Genomic DNA, 22,721 nt, shown 5'->3' on the forward strand with positions numbered 1-22,721 from the left:
GGCCTGGCCTAACCCCCCTATTTAAGTGCCCACAAAGTCTACAGCTGCTAAAGCTAGGCCCTTCTTGGACATAGGAGCCCTCGTTGTCTGTTTAGAAGTTTTGCAGGCACTGAACTTACAAAGCTGGTCTCAGGGGTGTCAAGTTGCAGTTTTTGCAGTTATGAGAAGAGATTTCAGCTTTTCTTCCTTAGTTGCATGGCCCTTGGGGCTCAGCTATAGTTTGAGCACCATCCCCACGTGTGGACCACCCAAGGGGTCTGCTCCCAAGGCTGTCCTGGTGCACATAAGTCAGCCTTAGTGAGGAGGGGAGTGCGGATGCAGTGGTGGCCAGGGTCACAAGAAGGAAACCTTTCCTAGTGCCCAGGGAGGCAAGGGCCACGTGTGGGGAGAGAGGCTTCAGTGGTGGTCCCACCTCTTGCATGTCACTTAACAATGGTGCTTCACTTCTACAGTGGTCTGCGTTTCCTCCACAAGCATTCTCAGCTGCATTTTTTCCTTACTCCCACCCCCTTAGGCTGTCTCCTCATAGCCAAGAGCAGTGCTCTCCACAGGCCTGCTCACCAAACCCCCAGTTTAGCACCCAGCCCTCATGTGCACTGGCAACACATCTCTCAGGCTGGGGCACGCAAGGTTGTGGCACAGACCATCTGCAGGTCTCAGTGTCCTGCCTCAGTCAGTTCAGTCGCTCAGTCGTGTCCAACTCTTTGCAACCCGATGGACCGCAGCATGCCAGGCTTCTCTGTCCAACACTAACTCCCGGAGTTTACTCAAACTCATGTCCATCGCGTTGGTGATGCCACCAACCATACGATCCTCTGTTGGCCCCTTCTCTTCCCACCTTCAATCTTTTCCAGTATCAGGGTCTTTTCAAATGAGTCAGTGGTTTGCATCAGGTGGCCAAAGCATTGGAATTTCAGCTTCAGCATCAGAACTTCTAATGAATATTCAAGATTAGTTTCCTTTGGGATGGACTGGTTGGATCTCCTTGCTGTCCAAGGGACTCTCAAGAGTCTTCTCCAGCACCACAGTTCAAAAGCATCAATTCTTCAGCACTCAGCTTTCTTTATAGTCCAACTCTCACATCCATACATGACCACTAGAAAAAACATAGCCTTGACCAGATGGACCTTTGCTGACAAATTTTGACTGTTGTTGGATTTCTTAGAAATGGAAACATACTGAATGCACTATTTTTTGATTTGCCTCTTTTTCCTAATATTATTTTGTAAGATTCACCATGTTATTGCTTCATCGGCCATTTTTATTGCTGCATATCATTTACTTAAAAGAATATATCAGTATCTGTTGGGAGCCAGCGTAAGGAACTCCGCCCATGGCAAACGTCATGAGGAAGGAAGCTTGGCATATGCAAAGGCGTGATCAAGTCTCAGGAAACCCCCTGTTCCCGAGCATCTACCCCCAAAACCAGAGTACTTTACGGGGAGCTCTCCCCCATAACCATTTCTCTCAGAGAAGGAGTTAACTTGCAGCTCCAGTTAATAAAAATTCCTGGGCGTGACAAGAGTGTTTCAACTTACGAACTCTGGAGGTTCTCTGGCCTGCCTGATCAGGCTCGTCTGGCCGCATGTGATTGTTTACAGCCTCCCAACTGTGAGAGGCATGGGATGTTTTAAAACTTTCTAAATACAGACTCTTTTGAGAAGTTAGAAGATCATTAGTATAGTATTAGTAGGTTGATTAGGAATTATATTGGTGAAGGGTTTTTTCATTTGTCCTGCCAATAATTACTGCTAATTCCCTGCCCTGGGTGTGACAAGGATGTCTCAGGTCAAACCTCTCTGCTGACAGACTAGCTTGTGTGACAGCCTCTCAGCCATAAACAGCACAGAAAGTTTGGAGTATTAGCATAGGGCTTTTTTCATTGATGAGTCAATGATTGCCATCAGGCCTCCATATCCTTAAGAACCTGGGACTATATTAATCAATGTATTTGGAATATAGAAAAGGAAATATAGTAGTTTTTGATGTTAGCAATACTAGACTTTTTGAGTTAATGAATCTTCTCTTTTATTATAGATCACTGTACTTTGTTATAAATCACCATAAATCACTGTGTCCTTGCTATGCAAAAATGTAACTTTATCACTATCTTAAAACAAAACAGATCTTAAGGGGAACATTGGTGAAGGGTTTACATTTGTTGAGCCAATATTTGCTGCTAAAACTTCCTATTCCTGCCCTTATAATGAATATAACTAGCACATAGGAAAAATAAGTATTAACCTTTAATCTTGTTAAACCTTAGGTTAAGTAAATTCCTTTCTTGATTGTAACTCACTACACCCTCACCCTATAGGAATGCAACTTTATTTGGAGGGTGGCACCTGATTTAAGAAAAAGTCACCCCTGGAAAAATAAGTTTTCTGGTTAACTGACCGGTATCAGAAAGGGCCATAAAATGTCAGCAGACCTCATGGCCAAAAGATGATGAAACTCATAAGACCTTTGTATAATTTTATATGAAGCACCTGATTGTGACAAGGGTCAGGTCTGCTGACCCCCGCGTGACTTTGTATTCATCCCTGTGTATAACAAAATGTATATAAACAAACCTGAAAAATAAAGAAATCGGATCAGTTTCTGGGAAGACTGATTCCCCCGTGTCATCTTTTTCTCGCTCCCCGTTTTCCTATCTGAATTCAGCCTTTTTTTCTACTACACTATCTGTTCCTAATCTCCCTCTATATCTGTAATTAAATAAGTTTTTTTCCAGGACACCGACTCCGTCCCCACCTTCAAATTACCCTGGATCCACTGGGGCTGGACCCCGGCAAGTATCTGCATTCTATTGGTGGGCATTTGTATTGCTCCCAGTTTGGGCTTTCACAGACAATATCACTACAAAGAGTCTTACACACATTTTATTGCACAAGTACATGAGTTTCTCTAAGATATGTACTGTATGAGTATCAGTATCTTCAGTTCTAGTAGATGAAGTCAATATAGACAATTTCCAAAGTAGTTATGTAATTTACATTCCCTCTAAGAATTCACGGGTGAACTTCTTGCTCCACACTGTCACCAATACTTGGTGTCTTTTTAAATTATTCAACTTTGGTAAGAGTAAAATCATCTTTCATTGTGGTTTTAACTTGCATATTCTTTATCCTACATGAAAATGGTCAATTTTTCATATTTTTTCATATTTTATTAGCCATTTGTATATTTTTTTGCAAAGTGGCTATGCCTATTATGCATTATTCTTTATTGGATTTTTCTCTTTTTATTTATATGGTGAATTTTTAAAATATCTGGATATGAGTTTTTTATCAATTATGTCATGTAAAACTACGTCTTTTGAATTGCCCTTTTTAATAGTGTCTTTTGATGATCAGATGTCGATGCAATGCAGGAGAACTGGGTTTGATCCCTGGGTCTGATCCCTGGGTCAGGAAGATACCCTGGAGAAGGAAATGACAACCCACTCCAGTACTCTTGCCTGGAAAATTCCATGGACAGATGATCCATGGGATTGCAAAGAGTCACACACGACTGAGCAACTTCACTTCTGACTTTGATGATCAGAGTTTCTCAACTTTAATACTGTCACATTCATCACTCTTCTAATTTATTATTAGCACTTTCTTTTGCTTGTTTAAGAAATCCTCCTTTACCCAAGTGTCTTAGTTTGGGTACTCTGGGAAATAGCCTCTGGGAGAAGGAAATTTGCATGCAGGAGGCTCACTGGGGCGTAGTCTCAGGAACCAGACCTGCAAGGAGGTGAGCAAAGCAGGTCTGTGAAGAAGGGAGGGTTGAACTGTGATACAGCGGCTCATCAACCCCACAGAGAGCTCTAGAATGGGAATGGTGCCAGAGAGCTGTACTAAGTCAAGGGGACAAGGTTTTTACACACTTGCACCGTCCGTAGAGGGAATCGGTATGTATGATTAGCAGCCAGCACTCCCAACAGCTGAGGAAATGAGTGCCTCTGTTCTGGGGGCTACCTGATGCCAACCACTAGTCTACCCATGGTGCCAACTAGACCTACTGGCTTTGTGTGCTAAGTTCTTCCCTGGGAAAAACGCTTCCAGAATTATTTGGTTTCTTTCCTGGAAAAAATTTTAAAGAGGTAGGTTATCAGTTGAATACAACTCCTGCCACTAAGGCTGTCTTCAGAACTTCCCTGGTGGTCTGGGGGTTAAGAATCCACCTGCCAGTGCAGGGGACACGGGTTCAATCCCTGGGTTGGGAAGATCCCACATGCCATGGGGCAACTAAGCCCATGCACCACAAAAGACCCAGTGCAGCTAAAAAATAAGTAAATATTAAAGCTGTCTTCAAGCTGCAATCGATACTTATTGTCTCCCTCTGAGACTCCCAATCTAGATTTCTGCACCCTTAGCCTACATCTCTGCTGGTCTAGGTGGCTTATGTGGTATTATGACCCAGATTCTCATCTCTGAATTGTGTGAGTCTCTTGTCCACTTATCCTTCTCAGATCATTTACTCAGGTCATTGTCTGTTAACTATCAAAATTGGGAAAGGGTATATCATTGACCTGGGTGCTAAACACTTTCTTCCCTGTCCCACTGGGTAAATATGGAGGAGCCCTACTGCCTTCAATTTTAAAACTCACTCATCCCTGTCAGAATGGCAGCTTTTCACCTTGAATGCTAAACTCTAGAAATAAGGAGCCTGGTTTGCCCCTGGAAACTAGGATCCATGGAGCCTAAAACTCAGGGATGGGAATCACACATTTTCTAAATGGCGTCAAAGGGAGTGAGGCTAAGCCTGTGGGGTTTTCAGACTCCTGTATTCTACTTGTGGGCCACACAACACTGGATGATGGATGTTGACCTAGGGTATGTCACACCTCATCCTTACTGGACTCCCAGCTTTCTTAAGTCAATAAAAGGTGCTGCTGTCCATTTCAGAAAACAGATTTCTTATTTTACTAAGAGTGTTCTTATGTATGGAGTCAATTTTTTTAGAGAAATGCAAATCAAAACCACAATGAGGTACCACTTCACACCAGTCATAATGGCTGCGATCCAAAAATCTGCAAGCAATAAATGCTGGAGAGGGTGTGGAGAAAAGGGAACCCTCCTACACTGTTGGTGGGAATGCAAACTAGTACAACCACTATGGAGAACAGTGTGGAGATTCCTTAAAAAATTGCAAATAGAACTGCCTTATGACCCAGCAATCCCACTGCTGGGCATACACACCGAGGAAACCAGAATAGAAAGAGACACATTTACCCCAATATTCATTGCAGCACTGTCTATAATAGCCAGGACATGGAAACAACCTAGATGTCCATCAGCAGATGAATGGATAAGAAAGCTGTGGTACATATACACAATTTTTTTTGTATTTTAGATTCTCCAATCTTATCACTTATTTGAGTCTACAAACATGGTATTCTATTTGAGCTTTCTTATTTTTCCCTAAAATTAACTTCCCCCAGAGAATCTGTCTTAATTTACATAGAATTCTCTTATGCTACATTTAAGACCTACAGAGAAATATTAATACTTTTCTCACATCCACATTTCCAAATAGTTCCTCCATGTTGATTAGAATTAAGTCCAAAATAGTAATTCACCTCACTGCTGCTTCTGCCATCTAACAAAATGTTTTTAGCAAGTAAAGATCTTATAGAAAAGGCTCTTTAATGATACCTGAATAATCAAACTTTTCACTACTATAACCTGCTGCTGTGCCATAATCTTTATTTTAAAAAGCACCAGCCATATATTATTCAGGCTGAATCAGTACCACATTCCTACCTTAGCCCTTGTCTTTCACCCTTTCTTTGTACTAAGTGTTTCTTTTCTTGGGTTAACCTTTGAAAATACAATCATATAGTGACTTCCCTGGTGGTTCAGTGGCTAAGACTCTGTGCTCCCAATGCAGTGGGCCTGGGTTCGGTACCTGGTCAGGGAACTAGGTCCCACGTGCTGCAACTAAGGGTTTGCGTGCTGCAACCGAGCATCCCGCAACCAAGCATACCGATGCCACAATGAAGCTCTAAGATCATACGTGTTGTGACTAAGACCTAGCACAGCCAAATAAATTTAAAAAAATTTTTTAAGAAAATACAATCATATATTTCAGTATGCATTGTTTGGGGCTTTCCCCCTTATATTAAATTTACTTTAGCTGTATACTTGGTGGCTCAGAGGTAAAGAATCTGCCTGCCAATGCAGGAAACTCGGGTTCAATCCCTGGGCTGGGAAGATGCCCTGGAGAAGGGAATAAACCTACTCCAGTATTCTTACCTGGAGAATTCCATGGACAGAGGAGCCTGGAGGGCTACAGTCCATGGGGTCACATAGAGTCAGCCACAACTGAGCAACTAACACTTTTCACTGTCACTTTTCATAAACCATCAGTTCCAACCTGCAGAATCTCAGTGATATGTCTGAGATATATTTACTATCTCATAGTGAACTTTATTGTTTTTTGTTAGTACTATGCATACACCCAAGAAAGAAAGCAGTATTTTCACCTTTTCCCCAGTAAATTTCTGATTCTACCTGAACCCTCCTCTTCCCGCTGTGTTTTCGTTGTCACAGTTGTCATCCATAACACCTCATTTTACAGCTTGGGGGGTTTGGGCTTAATTTCTGTTCAAGCTCATATTGCTAAGTCACCCAAGATGTGTTTCTAACATTCCTGAAAAGTGTGTCTCCCTTTCCCAACTATTTTACATTTGTGACTATGAATTGTTTTTTTCTAATACTATCTGTGTAGCCACCTGGTTCATTTTTCCTATCCTCTTTAAGTTAGTAGTAATGACTTTTAACTGAAATAGGGGAAGAAAACAGTTTATGCTCCCAATGCTTTCTGTTTCCAGCCCAGAACTATAAAGTCACTAGATACACAAGAGATTCCTGGTCTCATTCATTCTACAACAAATCACCACTTGTCTGATATGACATTATCAAGCATTTGGTTAGAATACTGAAAATATAGACACAAGCACAAGTAGTTCTCAACATTTGTGAATGAGACGGGAATGATCATCCTCTGAATATGAGGTCAATAAAAATCTACAAATAGCATTAAGCCTCTCCCCTATACAAAACCTAAAATAGGACCTGTAATTTTAATTTGATGAGATTAGTTGTTTGTCTTAAGGAAAGTCTCCATCAAGTCCTTCACTTCTCATTAAGAAAAAATGCAAATGGAGCACACTCTTGTATATTTAAATGTCTTCATAACTAAAGAACAGTAATTTATATGTGATTTGAAAAATGAATAACTTACATCTCAAGTGCTAAGCATTTGTCAGGTTTTGGGGTCCTGAATATCCTCAGTCTTATGCTTCATGCAGTTTTATGAAACGAACAAAGCTTTGGCTGCCAAATTTGATAAAAATGCATCTTGAAAAATGTAACACGCCCCTGACAATCTTTTCATCCCAGCTTTACTGAGGTAATAATTGACATATAATAAACCACACATATTTAAAGTGTACAGTTTGATGAGTTTGACACATGTATATATTTGTGAAGCCATCATCATAATCAAGACAGTAAACATATCATCACTGCAAGCTTGTTTGAATGCCCTTGTTTTCCCTCCCTATGATTCATGCTCACAGACCCTACCCACTACCACAGGCAATTGCTGATCTGTGACTGTTACTATAGGTTAGTTTTCATTTTCCAGCGTTTTAATAAATAGGATCAGAAAGTATTCATTCTTTTTTGTCTGACTTCTGGTATAATTATTTTGATATTCATCCATGTTGTTGTTTGTAACAATAGTTCATTCCTTCTTATTACTGAGTGGTATTCCAGTCTGTGGATGTATCTCAGTTTTTTTTTTTTTTACCCATGCCTTTAACTTATAACTGAGCCTTCTTCAGTGAACTTGTGCCCTCCTATAACAGGACTGGTCTTCCCTGGTGGCTCAAACGGTTAATGCAGGAGACCCAGGTTTGATCCCTGAGTTAGGAAGATCTCTTGGAGAAGGAAATGGCAACCTACTCCAGTATTCTTGCCTGGAGAATCCCATAGACAAGAGGAGGCTGGTGGGCTACAGTCCATGGGTTGCAAAGAGTCAGACACAACTTAGCAACTAATATACACTCACAACAGGGCTATCGTGAAATCTCTTGTCTTTGGGAACAATTGGTCAAGTTACATTTCTGAAGTTGCAAAGCTAAGGGCAGCCCTGGGATGAATGAATCTTCCATTAAGGGTTATAAGCAACCTGATAGGTCAATTTCTCCAGGTTTCAGACTCCATCTTCCAGTCACAACAGCATAGAATTGGCAATTTGTCATGTTTGCTATAAAACAGTGTATGTGCCAAGTGTCCTGATTCCGTTCCGTTCAGTTCAGTTCAGTAGCTCAGTCATGTCCAACTCTGTGACCCCATGAACTGCAGCACGCCAGGCCTCCCTCTCTACCACCAACTCCCAGAGTTTACTCAAATTCATGTCCATTGACTCGGTGATGCCATCCAACCATCTCATCCTCTGTCGTCCCCTTCTCCTGCCTTCAATCTTTCCCAGCATCAGGGTCTTTTCCAATCAGTCAGCTCTTTGCATCAGGTGGCCAAAGTTTTGGAGTTTCAGCTTCAGTATCAGTCCTTCCAGTGAATATTCAGGACTGATCTCCTTTAGAATTGACTGGTTGGATCTCCTTGCAGTCCAAGGGACTCTCAAAGAGTTTTCTCCAACACCACAGTTCAAAAGCATCAATTCTTCAGCACTCAGCTTTCTTTATAGTCCAACTCTCACATCCATCCATGACTACTGGAAAAACCATAGCTTTGACTAGACAGACCTTAGTTGGCAAAGTAATGTCTCTGCTTTTTAATATGCTATCTAGGTTGGTCATAACTTTCTTCCAAGGAGCAAGATTAAGAATGATTAAACTGAATGAAAGATGTATTTCTCTTCTCCCCTCTCCCAATTCCCTATCATTCTAGACTCCTAAGGGGACCTGTGCAACATCAGTGAAGATTGCCATCGACATGGGGTACCGGCACATTGATGGGGCCTACCTCTACCAGAACGAGCATGAAGTGGGGGAGGCCATCAGGGAGAAGATAGCCCAAGGAAAGGTGCGGAGGGAGGATATCTTCTACTGTGGAAAGGTGAGTCTTTCCTTCACCTCATGGTGAGCCCGATGTCACTTTTCTCTGCTGAAGAAACTCACCAAGCTACCAGCTTGTGGGATCTTAGTTTCCCACACCCCCTGCAATGGAAGTACAGAGTCTTAACCACTGGACCATCATGGGTGTCCCAAAGAGTGAGTTCTGAACTGACAAATTCCTCAGTCTTGCCAAGAATTTAGGGACTAAATAGCCCCTTGAAGTTAGAGCAAGTTTCTTTCTTCATACTTGGGCATTGATTTAAGACAATATGGAAGAGCCACACCTACAACGAAAGTAGATTTGAGGAGTAAAGGGACATGAGGAAGTGGTTCATATTACAGTGAGCATTTGCCACAACTTTTTTCTTTAAAATAGGTAGTCTTTTTTCTTCTGTATATGCTGATTTGTCCATAGGTCACTAATTTTTTGAGATATAATTCATGTAGCATAAAGCTCACCATGTAAAATCAGTGCTTTTTAGTATATTCACAGAGTTGTACAACCATGACCAATACCTTTTCCAGAATATTTTTATCACTCCAAAAAGAAACCCCTCACCTACTAGTAATCACTTCCCATTTATCCCTCTCCCCTGCTACTGCTAAGTTGCTTCAGTCGTGTCCAACTCTGTGCGACCCCATACACGGCAGCCCAGTAGGCTCCGCTGTCCCTGGGATTCTCCAGGCAAGAACACTGGAGTGGGTTGCCATTTCCTTCTCCAATGCATGAAAGTGAAAAGTGAAAGTGAAGTCGCTCAGTCATGTCCGACTCTTCTCGACCCCATGGACTGCAGCCTACCAGGCTTCTCTGTCCATGGGATCTTCCAGGCAAGAGTACTGGAGTGGGGTGCCATTGCCTTCTCCACTAGTCACTGGTAAACCCTGATCTACTTTTCTCTCTCTAGTTTTCCTATTCTGGACATTTCTTACAAAAGAATTCATGCAATATGTATTCTTTCCTGTGTAGCTTCTTTCTCTTATTATGTTTTCTACTTTCATCTACGTTGTAACATTTATCAGGATTTCATTTCTTTTTATAGCCAAATAATACTCCATTGAACGGATATATCACGTTTTGTTTACATCTTTTGAGAAATCTCAAAAGTTTAAATCTCCAACTGATGATAGTTAGAAATCACTATCCATTGAAACGCAATCAGAAATATAAAGTATCATGATAAGATGAGAGCCAGTGGAAATATTGAATACATATTTACAGGCAGCCTTGAAGGAATGAAACTTAATAACTTTAGAGAACTTGTAATACAATTCTCCTAAGTTTTCTAAAGAGAACAAAATGGTGCTTCAGACTTCACTCACTGCCCCTTCTCCAAACTCCTTTCCAAGCTCTCTGGAGCCTGCAGTTGCCCAAGTCACCAGCCACTTACAGGCTATGATTTCAAGGGGCCATGTAGAAACACTGTCCCAAAATACCAGCCTGAAGCTTGTCACTTTATTACAGCTTTGCAATCTGATTCCTATAAATTTTGTTATTACAGAGTCTTTCACGAGAACTCACCAAGAGTTTCTGGGGAAGAATAAACTTGAACTCATATCCTGAGGCCATGAGCCAAAGATGGAAATATTTTTGAAGTTACAAATGAAAAACAAACAAACAAAAAAACTTTAAAACTTTCCTTTTTATCTCCCTGGTAAACAGTTAAAGTTGTTGCAATACCTATCACACTGAAAAAGAACTGAATTAAATTGCCCATTTCATAAGGTTGCTATGAGTTAACATTTACAAAGCACTTAAAGAGTACCTAGAACTGTTGAATAAAGATAGATTAAAATATATAAAACAGAATTTTCAATTAGATGGGATGTCAATAATATACAAAAAAAACCCACATTAAAAGCAAAAACACATTTTTTCACTACTCTTGCACTGTTTTCTCTTTTCTGTGCTTTGAAGGCAAGAAAAAAATTATTGTTCAACAGGGGAAAAAAATTTTTAACATTTTGCTTGCCCTTACTTGTGGCAAAATGTGTATGGAAATTCAAAAGTTGTTTTTTATCCAAAAAAATATGTGAGCAAATTCGGTGCTCCAAGAAAATATAATCATTTATCCTGAGGCTCTGAGTACCACTCAGTACCCTGTTTCACAGACCTCAAGGGTACACAGGCTCCATTCTGACAACCCAAGGCCTAATTTTTCATTACTTAGCATTTTAGAGACTGAGTAATTTCTTTTTCTTTTTTCTTATATATGTTAAACTGTCTACTTGCCTTTTATTTACCTTTTCAGCTTTATTGAAATATAACTAAAGTATGACACTATATAAGTGTAAGTGTACAACACATTGATTTGATACAATTATATACTGCAAAATGGTTACCACCATTGTAAATTAGCTAACATCTCCATCACATTACATAATTACTTTTTGTGATGAAAACTTTGAAGATTTATTCTCTTAGCAACAGTATTACTAACTATAATCACCATGCTATTCATTAGATCCCCGGAACTCACTCATAACAGGGAGTTGGCATCCTTTGACCAACATTTTTATTGGTTTTTAATTCATGAATAGCTGTTTAACTGATGATCATTTTGGAGGACAAAGATCTCCAACAAAGGAGTCTCCCATGCCACCATTTTGGTGACATCACCAGTTCAGATTGAGTAATTTCTGGTTAGGGATTGGCAGAATTTTCCTGGGGAAATGAGGAAGTGGACCAAATGGGAACAAAGGAGCTATCAAAAGGGATCTAAACTTTTACAATGATTTAAAATTTCACCAGCATCTACACCACCCATCACAGTGTGAAGCGTTGGTGAAGTCACGTACACAACCATATTTCTTACTCAGATGAGTCATACCTTCCATCAGTGAAATGAAAATAAAGCACCAGGCCAGGGCAGCACCACTAGTTGGATACATGTTCCCTAATTACACAGTGAGGAAAAATGAAAGTGCTAAGGGTGGATTCGGCAATTAGCGCAGGGCAGAGGAAGACTTTATTGCTGAATTAGGTTCTCTGTGGTTCAGGTGGATCTTTAAATCTCTGGTACTACATTTGGATCAAGTTATACTCTGGGTATCAAGACATATCAGTTCAACCTATACTCAGATGACACTGCAGTTTAAACATATTTCTGTGAAATGAAATGAGTGAATACAATGTATATGAGTGGAAAGACTACTGGGGTGGGGAATTCCCTGGCCATCCGATAGTTAGAACTCCATGCTTCAACTGCAGGGAGCATGGATCCCATTCCTGGTCTGGAGACTGAGATCCTGTGTGCTGTGCAATGCAGTTAAAAAAAAAAAAGTTAAAAATATTTTTAAAGGGGCGCATTATTATTTTCAAAAATACCATGGATATTAACTATCCCCCTTTTTTTCTTTCAGCTGTGGGCCACACATCTTGACCCAGAGAGGGTCCGCCCAGCTCTGGAGAGGACACTCAAGAACCTCCAGCTAGATTATGTGGATCTTTACATCATTGAAATACCCATGGCTTTAAAGGTAGGTTCAGATGCCTAAAGGTTATGCTTCACTCTTTGGCAACCATGAGCAAAAAGCTCTGTGCAGGAAGCTCATTGATTACTTAGCACCATAAAATATAATGCTGTTTTGTTACCATAAATGAGATAGTACTGACCAGGCCCAACAAATGCCAAGAACAATCCTGTGTATCCATCTCAGGCCTGGATCCCAAGTTTCTTGATTCATAATCCAATGCGTATTCTGTTATATCATGTCTTTACAGTCATCCTTTCAACTTTCTTTGTTAAACCAACATATAATCTACTAACTGTAGTCCATACTGTAGTTGCCCAGCATCCAGCACACCCTTCTTCCCATTCACACAGTCACGAAAACATCTCTGCATAAGATAATGTAAAGTAATAGGTACAACTGAAAACTTACACTCCACCCTTCGGGTTTTCTTCCTTTGGAGAGAATAGTCAGGTTTTTGAAGCCAGCTCCAAGATCAAGACTTTTGTGTGATATATATTCTTTTAGTTCAAATCACTCCTTCCATGAACTTTCTCAATCTATGGGCTCACTGTTAATTTAACCACTACCAACACAACCACTATACACTTCTGAAGATCAGCAACAGCTTTAAAATTTCACTGAGGGAAGGAAAGACTGGAAAAGTTGATCCATGAGGTATGTGAGGTCCTGCTGAACAGGAAAAACAAGGGCTCTCTGCCATTGCAGTGACCAGAATTTCTTTACACAGCCAACCTGGCTGCCCCTGCTCTGTTCTCTAGAAGCACCTTCGTTATTGACTTTCCTCTGTGGTCACATGCAAGATGTGACCTAGTGGGGGTGGTTTAGTTGCTAAGTTGAGTTCAGCTCTTGTGACCCCATGGACTATAGCCTGCCAGGCTCCTTTGTCTATGGGATTCTCCAGGCAAAAATACTGGAGTGGATTGCCATTTCCTCCTCCAGAGGATCTTCCCAACCCAGGGATCGAACCTAGGTCTCCTGCATTGCAGGCGGATTCTTTAGTGACTGAGCCACCTTAGCAATTATATATCCCAATAACTTATTTCGCCAAAGAGAAAACTTAGACCACAAGCAATGAACTACTTGGTCAGGCTTAAAGTCCATCAGGACTGGGACCAGATCCTGGTCCCTAATGCCAATCCCAATCACGTTCCCTTACATTATACTACCCTCTCTCTTATCCTCATGAGCTTAATGATCCCAATGTCCTGTGGACTACAGTGATGTTTTGATTTCAGGCTCTTTGGATTTTGACCTCAACCCTTCTCTTCATTCAGCTAACTTTGATTCTTTTTCGAATGGCAGAGTTCTAAGCTGAGTCTTACAGATTTGGAAAGAAGCTATATTTAAAAGTGAGAAAATGAAATTTACTTCTCTGTAGCTGACTAATGACTTGTAAAATCTTTTGGAGAAGGTAAATAGAGAAATTCTATTTCTATTTTTAAATAAGATCAGAGCTCAAGGACACAGAGAAGGTAAAACTTTTAACAGTGACAAATTTCACAACACAGTGACATTACCTCCCAAGTGAACCTGTACTTCTTGTAATTGAGAAATCAATCTTTGAAGTCAAAATATCGAATGCTTTTCGAATCTCATGATTTTTAAAAAACAAATACCTTTCTTGCTAAAATGTTTTAGCACTTTGTTATTTTTTTAATGTCAAGTTAACAAAGCAGACACAATTTCAGAACAAAATACACAGTACAAAAAAGTGTAAGACATTTTAAAAGGACAAAGTTATTGCTAAACAGGAATGAGAGTGAACAGGGTGGATTTTTAGAAGGTTGAATTATACTTCTAATAATGCTTTATAGTCAGGAGCAGGAAAGGAGGAAAAAGACAATGGGTTTGTCCAGATGAAGAAATTAGTAAAGTTAGCACAGTGGAAGCTTAAGGAGACATCATAGAAATATCTAACATGGGTTCAGACATGATAAAGAATTAAATTTTGGGAGAGTAAAAACTATTAATATTAACAGAGTTTATGTTGGAGGCATAAAGCCATTTCAGATCAGAAGTAAAATTAGGAAATGCTAAAGATAAGAAACATGGAGGGAGAATAGAGTGGAAATAGCATCATAAGGTCCATCTAGACAAGGCTATGGTTTTTCCAGTGGTCATGTATGGATGTGAGAGTTGGACTGTGAAGAAAGCTGAGTGCCAAAGAATTGATGCTTTTGAACTGTGGTGTTGGAGAAGACTCTTGAGAGTCCCTTGGACTGCAGGGAAGTCGAACCAGTCCATCCTAAAGGAGATCAGTCCTAGGTGTTCATTGGAAGGACTGATGCTAAAGCTGAAACTCCAATACTTTGGCCACTTCATGTGAAGAGTTGACTCACTGGAAAAGACTCTGATGCTGGGAGGGATTGGGGCCAGGAGGAGAAGGGGACGACCGAGGATGAGATGGCTGGATGACATCACCGACTCAATGGACGTGAGTCTGAGTGAACTCCGGGAGCTAGTGACGGACAGGGAGGCCTGGTGTGCTGTGATTCATGGGGTCGCAAAGAGTCGGATATGACTGAGTGACTGAGCTGAACTGAACTGAGCGGAAGCATCATAAGTGTTAAGAAGGTCAAAGGGCTTAGAAATCAGAGATTTACAGGGTAGTTGATATGAATGATTACATGTCTTTGAGTAGAAAGGAGTCCTTTTCCCACTTTCAGTATAACAAAAGAAAATTTAGATGAAAATGTTAGATGAAATTTAGATGCCCCCTTTGTTAAAGAGGGCATGGGAGAAAGTGTGATCACCAGGTAAAAGTTTCATTCAGGTAAGATGGCAGAGGGGAAAATTCAAGAAATTTTTAAAAATATAATGGATTTTATCCAATTCCTTGCTCCTTTTTAATAACAAAAAATTCCTATTATCAAGATCTACAAAGACTTCTATGCCACCAACCAAATCCAGTAGACAATTTGTCCTCATATGTTATTTGACCTCTTTCAATGCAATTGATCACTGACTCTTTCTTTGTACATTTTCATCTTGTGGCTTTGATGATGTCATCCTCTGATGATTCTTTGGTAGCTCCTTCCCCACTAAACTCCAAATGCTTTGCCCAGTGCTCTTCCTTCAATATTTTTGCCTGACTGAGCCACACTCTTTCTGTAGGTGATTTCACCCCATTGCATGGATTGAATACCATTTAATATGCTGAGGAACTCCCACATTTTACCTGTGCCCACAATCTCTCTTTGAGCCACCCTCTGAGACCTCTCTGTTCTCTTCAAAAATCCACTTGAATGTCTAACAGTCATTTCAAACTCAAAATATCCAAAACAAAATTCTCAATTCATTGTCCAGCCTCAGGAAATTGTTACCACCATCCACTCAAGGAACCTAGAAATCATCTTTTATTTCTTTCTATCCCATTTCTAAACCTATATGAGATGGGTCCCATTTTTACATATTTTTTTCCTAAAAAAGGAGAAATATGAAAGACAATTTCCACACCATAGTCAATAGATAAACCTACACAGTGCATTAAAAAGCAGAGACATCACTTTGCTGACAAAGGTCCATCTAGTCAAAGCTATCGTCTTTCCTGTGGTCGTGTATGGATGTGGGAGTTGGACCATGAAGAAGGCTGAGAGCTGAACAATTGATGCTTTTGAACTGCGGTGTTAGAGAACACTCTTGAGGGCCCCTTGGAGAGCAAAGAGACCAAAGCCCAGTCAATCCTAAGGAAAATCAACCCTGAATGTTCATTGCAAGGACTGAAGCTGAAGCTCCCATACTTTGGCCAACTGATGCGAACTGACTCATTGGAAAAGACCCTGATGCTGGGAAGGATTGAGGGCAGGAGGAGAAGGGAATGACAGAGGATGAGACGGTTGGATGGCATCACCAACTCAATGGATATGAGGTTGATTACACTCTGGGAAATGGTGATGGACAGGGAAGCTCGGCATGCTGCAGTATGGGGTTGCAAAGAGTTGGACACGACTTAGCGACTGAACTACAGTCAATCTTCATTGAAAAGTGTCACCAAAAAGCTAGAAGAGGAGGTTCAACAGTTAGTGTGTGAGGTAGAAAAAAAGATGCTGAACTCCTAGAGGCCGCTAAAAAGGGAAAGAAAAGAACCACAGGGCGATTAGCCGGACCTTAGAAGTAATGAGCTGTCCATTTCCCTTATACTTAAGGAGCATTCCATTCATCAACTAGGCTTTTCTTAGTTGAAGAATTCCTTCTCAGCCTTAGTGATGACATTTGGTTTCTCATAAGAGTAAGAAGTTTGCTGCCCTCAACTTTGGCAAGGATATACTATCCAAACACTGAGTCTAAACGTCCTGATTCTCAACTTTTACTTTTTTCTAATGAGAAATGTTATCATTAAGAGAGAACTTCATGACTTAACAACAATAATCTGTCAACAAATAAAGGAGTAATAAACGCCAGGGTGAGAGAATAAGACTAATGTGTCATATATGTTGGACAAGTGAATTTCTGGATAGCTCCACAAAGGGGAAAAAACAAATTTATATGTATATCTTAAATTGGTTTCCAAGGGTCAGGGTATATTGAAATATCGACAACTCAAATTCCATCATTTTAATCCTCAGATATACTTGCTCTTTTTTTTTTTTTTTTAACAGCCTGGAGATGATTTCTATCCTAAAGATGAAAATGGCAAATGGTTATATCACAAGTCAAATCTATGTGCCACTTGGGAGGTAAGTTAAAATGGCCTTCTTAACCTTAAAAGATTACATTTTAAAATTGTGATCTGGTTATTCCTGTTAGCTTTATGGAGAGTTGCGACCTTTACTCCCAATGAAAAATAATAGTCAGATATTTCTAACTATGAGCAAAGATGCATAAAATCTCCATTTCTGGGCACTGAAAAGTGTTTGATTTTACTTTGATTGAAGAGAGGAATGCCAAAGATACAGAGGAGAGACAGGTGGGAGGCAAAAGAAAGTAAAGGAAATAAGCTTTACTATAACAGTAAATAAAAATATATAAATGAGATAAACTCACAATTCTTTTGTTTCTCAAAGTGAATTTTTAAAAATCAGTAATATGATGTTTAAAAGAAACAAATGTAAAATAATAAATGAAAAACTGAAAAATAATTCTGGTTCCATTTCTGAGCAATCTGCTGGTTCCTTCCCCAAGATTATAAGAGTGAGAAGGTAGGGGGAAATGATGAGAAAACCGTTATAGATTTATCTGTCAGGGGGAGGCAGGTACAGATATTATGAGTTGGTTTGTTATGTGGTAACATGGCAGCTTCTGCCCAGAGTAAGAAGCAGTGCAGCAACCAGTAACATAATTTAGGAGAGGAGCTACTGGGGTTATTTTTGCTCTTCTTTCTCTCTTGTTATAGCCTTGGGATAAATAAAAGAAAAAATAATCCCAACAGTTCCTCTCTTATACTATCTTACTGGATGCTGGGCTGCATTTTACTCTGGGTAAAAGGGGCCATGTAGCTTCAGGAGGGGCTTTCCTGGTGGCTCAGCAGTAAAAAAAATCCACCTGCAATGCAGAAGACCCAACTTTGATCCCTGGGTCAGGAAGATCCCCTGGAGAAGAGAATGGCAACCCACTCCAGTGTTCTTGCCTGGAAAATCCCACAGACAGAGAAGCCTGGAGGGCTCTAGTCCATGGGGTCACAAAAGAGTCAGACATGACTTAGCAACTGTAAAACAACAACATAGCCTTGTTCACTCCACACATGTAGACACTTAGGACTCATATTCAGACATCTTCAGGAATCAAGTCAGAGTAGAACTGAAATCTTGCACTTGTGGGAAGCTAGGGAAAACCTAAGTCTCTGCCTGACCTCTGGAAGTTGTTTTCCTGCCTCTGCCAATTCAAGATCCAAAGGCTGGAAATTATAATCGAGTGATTATCGCTTTCTAATAGACTTCCCCACATGTTGGTAAGAGCTTAAAGCTCTGAACTGTGGATTGTTTTGAGAGTTGAGGAGGCACTGACTATGTTTCTGCTGTCTGGGCCTCTCCACCTGAAAAACCATTTACTTAATCCATATGCTACCAATGCACAATTGAAAGCAGATTTACTCTTTTTTTAAAAAAAATATTTATTTTTAATTGAAGGATAATTGCTTTACAGTATTACATTTTCTACCAAACATCAGCATGAATCAGCCATAGGTTTGCCCATGTCCTTTCTCACTTGAACATGCCTCCCACCTCCCTCCCCATCCCACCCCTCTAGGTTGTTACCAAGTCCTAGTTTGAGCTCCCCGAGTCATACAGCAAATTCCCATGGCTGTTTATTTTATATATGGTAATGTATTTTCCATGTTACTCTCTCCATACCTCCAACCGTCTCCTTCTTCCTTCCACCCAAGCAATGTCCATAAGTCTGTTCTCAATGTCTGTGTCTCCATTGCTGCTCTGCAAATAGGTTGATCAGTAGCATCTTTCTAGATTCCATAAATGTGTTAGTATATGATAATTATTTTCTCTTTCTGACTTATTTCACTCTTATAATAGGCTCTAGGTTCATCCGCCTCATTAGCACTGACTCAAATGTGTTCCTTTTTATGGCTGAGTAATATTCCATTGTATATATGTACCACAGGGAAGTGGGATTTGTTAAAAAAAAAACAATATTAAATATTTAGAGATAAATTTAATGCAATCTGTGCAAAACTTATACAGTTAAAATGACAGTATTTTACTGAGAAGATTTTTTAAATCTAAATAAAAGGAGAGCTATACCATGTTCTTTGACAGAAAGACTGAATACAGATGAGTTGTTAATTCTCTCCAAATTGATGGATAGATTCAATGCAATCCCAGTCAAAATCCCAAAAGAAATTGAAAAGCTGACTCTAAAATGTATAGGGGGGTACTTCCCTGGTGGTCCAGTGACTAAGATTGAGCACCCCCTGGATTTGATCCCTGCTCTGGGAATGAGATCCCACATGTGGCAACTGAAGAGTTAACATGCCACAGCTGAAAAAATCCCACATACTGCAAGGAAGACAAAGAGGCTATGTGTCACAATTAAGACCTGGTGTAGCCAAAAAAAAAAAAAAAGTATAGGGAAGTGCAAAAACCATAATGATAAAGATTTAATTTACTAAGAAGATATACATACATGTCAAATAAAATATATTCAAAATATAAAGAGCAAAAATGTAGAAAACAGAAAGACATTGGTAAATTCACTATTACAATAGGAGATTTCTGATATATTCCTTTAAATTATTGAAAAGACAGGAAAAGCTTGACTTTTAATCTTCTAAATAATGTATGTATGTGAGAGAGACAAGCAAGACCTGTATCCAAAAATAGGAGAAAATACATTTTCCACACACACCAGACACATAAAATTTTCAGGTACTATACCAAAAAGAAAACCTCAACAGATTTTAAGAAATAAAATCACTATTATTGTGCTGGTATATGTTATGAAGGGCTTCCCTGGTGGCTCAGATGGTAAAGAATCTGCCTGCAATGCAGGAGACCTGGGTTTGATCACTGGGTTGGGAAGATCCCCTGGAGAAGGAATGGCAACCCATTCCAGTATTCTTGCCTAGAGAATTCCAGAAACAGAGGAACCTGGTGAGCTACAGTCCATGGGGTCACAAAGAGTCAGATACTGAGAAACTATCACTTTCACGTTCATACATTATGAAAATACAAGGGGAAGGTATGATAAACAATTCCCCCAAATCATTCATTTACAGAATTCCTATTTCCTCCACTTTTCTTTAGTTCACAGAATGCTTATTAACATACCCAGGGACTTTCTTTTTAAAAGAATTCACAGTCACCCTTATAAATGTTTATTCTTGCTTGTGTTGAGGCTTTTTTTCTTGACCCACTGGCTTTTATCCTACAGGCTTTGGAAGCTTGCAAAGATGCTGGCTTGGTGAAATCCCTTGGAGTATCCAATTTTAACCATAGGCAGCTGGAGCTCATTCTGAACAAACCAGGGCTTAAGTATAAGCCAGTCAGCAACCAGGTATGGCACTGACAAGGGAAGGGAGGTGAGGGGGGTGTGGGGGTTGGGAATGTGAGAGAATCCATTACTTAACAGAGGAATCCTGGATTAGGAGTCAGGAAGCCTTGTGGTCACTTTACACACATATCTCATCATTAGGTCCTGGGCAAGTCAATTTATGTCTCTTAAGAAGCAAGATTAGAAACTTCAAGTCCAGGGAAAAGTAACCCAAAATTTTCTGAAGAAAACTATTGAGTGGGAACAAAACCTACCGGATATTGACATCCGCAGTATTTAAAATAATGTAAGATTAGTGCAAATGGCACAGTGGTAAAGAATCCACCTGCCCATGCAAGAGATTTGGGTTTGATCCCTGGGTGAGGAAGATCCCTGTAAATGGCAGCCCACTCCAGTGTTCTTACCTGGAAAGTTTTCATGGACAGAGGAGCCTGGTGGACTACAGTCCACTGAGTTGCAAAGAGCTGGACATAACTGAACAACTGAGTATGCACACATGCATACTTGGGTTAACCCAAGGAAAACCTACAAATAAATAGAAAATAAGAGATATTGGGCTTCTCTGGTTGTTCAGTGGTTAACAATCCACCTGCCAACGTGGGGTTCATGGGTTTAATCCCTGGTCTGGGATTCCACATGCCTTGGAATAACTAAGCCTATGCCCCCCAACTACTGAATCCCTCACACCTAGAGCCCCTGCTCTGCAACAAGAGAAGCCACTGCAATGAGAAGCCTGTGCACTGCAACAAGGAGTAGCTCCCATTCACCCCAAGTAGGGAAAGCCTGTGCAGCAATGGAGACCTAGAACAGTCAAAAGTAAAATAAGCAAGAAGCATCTTAGAAACAATCTCAAATAAAATAAAAAGCCTAATGTAAACTGATGACAAAGGAATTTATTTTTCAGTAAATAGTGTGGGGAAAATTGATAGTTGTATAATAACAAACATAGATCTTTGCCTCATGTTATACTTCAAAGCGTCCCTTTGAGCAGGAGCTAGAGACAAAGTAAGAAATTATTTGTGAATACTACAAAAGAATTTTAGTTATCTGGAGCTATGGATAGAAAGGGAAGTCATGGGAAAATTATAAAGAATACCTATACATGTAATAGTATAAAAATGTTAAATCCTAAAAATATTAAAAGCAAAGAGCAAAGAAAATTAGATGATTATATTTTAAAAATATAATAAGGATTCTTCAATATATGCAAATCAATGTGATACACTATATTAACAAACTAAAAGATAAAAACCATATGATAATCTCAATAGATGCAGAAAAAGCCTTTGACAAAATTCAGTAACCATTTATGATTAAAAATCTTCAAAAAAATGGGCACAGAGGAACTTACCTCAACATGGTAAAGGCCATATATGATAAACCCACAGCAAACATTATTCTCAATGGTGAAAAACCAAGATCAGGAACAAGGCAAGGGTATCCACTCTCACCACTGTTATTCAACATAGTTTTGGAAGTCCTAGTTACAGCAATCAGAGAAGAAAAAGAAATAAAAGGAATAAAGTTCAGAAAAGAAGTAAAGCTTTCACTGTTTGCAGATGACATGATACTATACATAGAAAACCCTAAAGGTACTATCAGCAAATTACTAAGGCTAATGAATGAATTTAGCAAACTCACAGGATACAAAATCAATACACTGAAATCACTTGCATTCCCATATACTAACAATGAAAAAACAGAAAGAGAAATTGAGGAAACAATCCCATTCAACATTGCAACAAAAAGAATAAAATCTAAGAATAAACCTAAGGAGACAAAAGAACTGTATACAGAAAACTATAAGACACTGATGAAAGAAATCAAAGATGACATAAACGGGTGGAGAGATAGTCCATGTTCCTGGGTAGGAAGAATCAATATTGTAAAAATGAGTATACTACCAAGAGCAATCTACAGATTCAATTCGATCCCTATCAAATTGCCAATGGCATGTTTCAGAGAACTAGAACAAACAAATTCACAATTCATATGGAAACACAAAAGACCCCAAATAGCCAAAGCAGTCTTGAGAAAGAATAATGGAGCTGGAGTAATCAACCTTCCTGATTTCAGATTATACTACAAAGCTACAGTTATCAAGACAGTATGGTACTGACACAAAAACAGAAACATGGACCAATGGAACAAGATAGGAAGTCCAGAAATAAACCAACGCACCTGTGGGTACCTTATTTTTTACAAAGGAGGCAAGAATATACAATGG

General features: G+C 39.7%; 1 protein-coding gene across 2 annotated transcripts in view; it reads left to right on the forward strand.

The window, feature by feature from the left end:
• Nucleotides 1-22,721, forward strand: part of AKR1D1 (aldo-keto reductase family 1 member D1) — a 51,464-nt gene that overhangs the window by 11,281 nt on the left and 17,462 nt on the right. The window contains exons 2-5 of one of the 2 annotated variants that reach the window (XM_068973479.1): nucleotides 8,910-9,077; nucleotides 12,437-12,553; nucleotides 17,149-17,226; nucleotides 20,375-20,497. In XM_068973479.1, the coding sequence (XP_068829580.1) occupies nucleotides 8,910-9,077; nucleotides 12,437-12,553; nucleotides 17,149-17,226; nucleotides 20,375-20,497 (486 nt within the window). The remainder of the gene's footprint in view (nucleotides 1-8,909; nucleotides 9,078-12,436; nucleotides 12,554-17,148; nucleotides 17,227-20,374; nucleotides 20,498-22,721) is intronic. The other variant, XM_068973480.1, reaches the window with a different exon arrangement.

Source organism: Capricornis sumatraensis, chromosome 5, assembly GCF_032405125.1.
Source record: "Capricornis sumatraensis isolate serow.1 chromosome 5, serow.2, whole genome shotgun sequence".
NCBI lineage: Eukaryota > Metazoa > Chordata > Mammalia > Artiodactyla > Bovidae > Capricornis > Capricornis sumatraensis.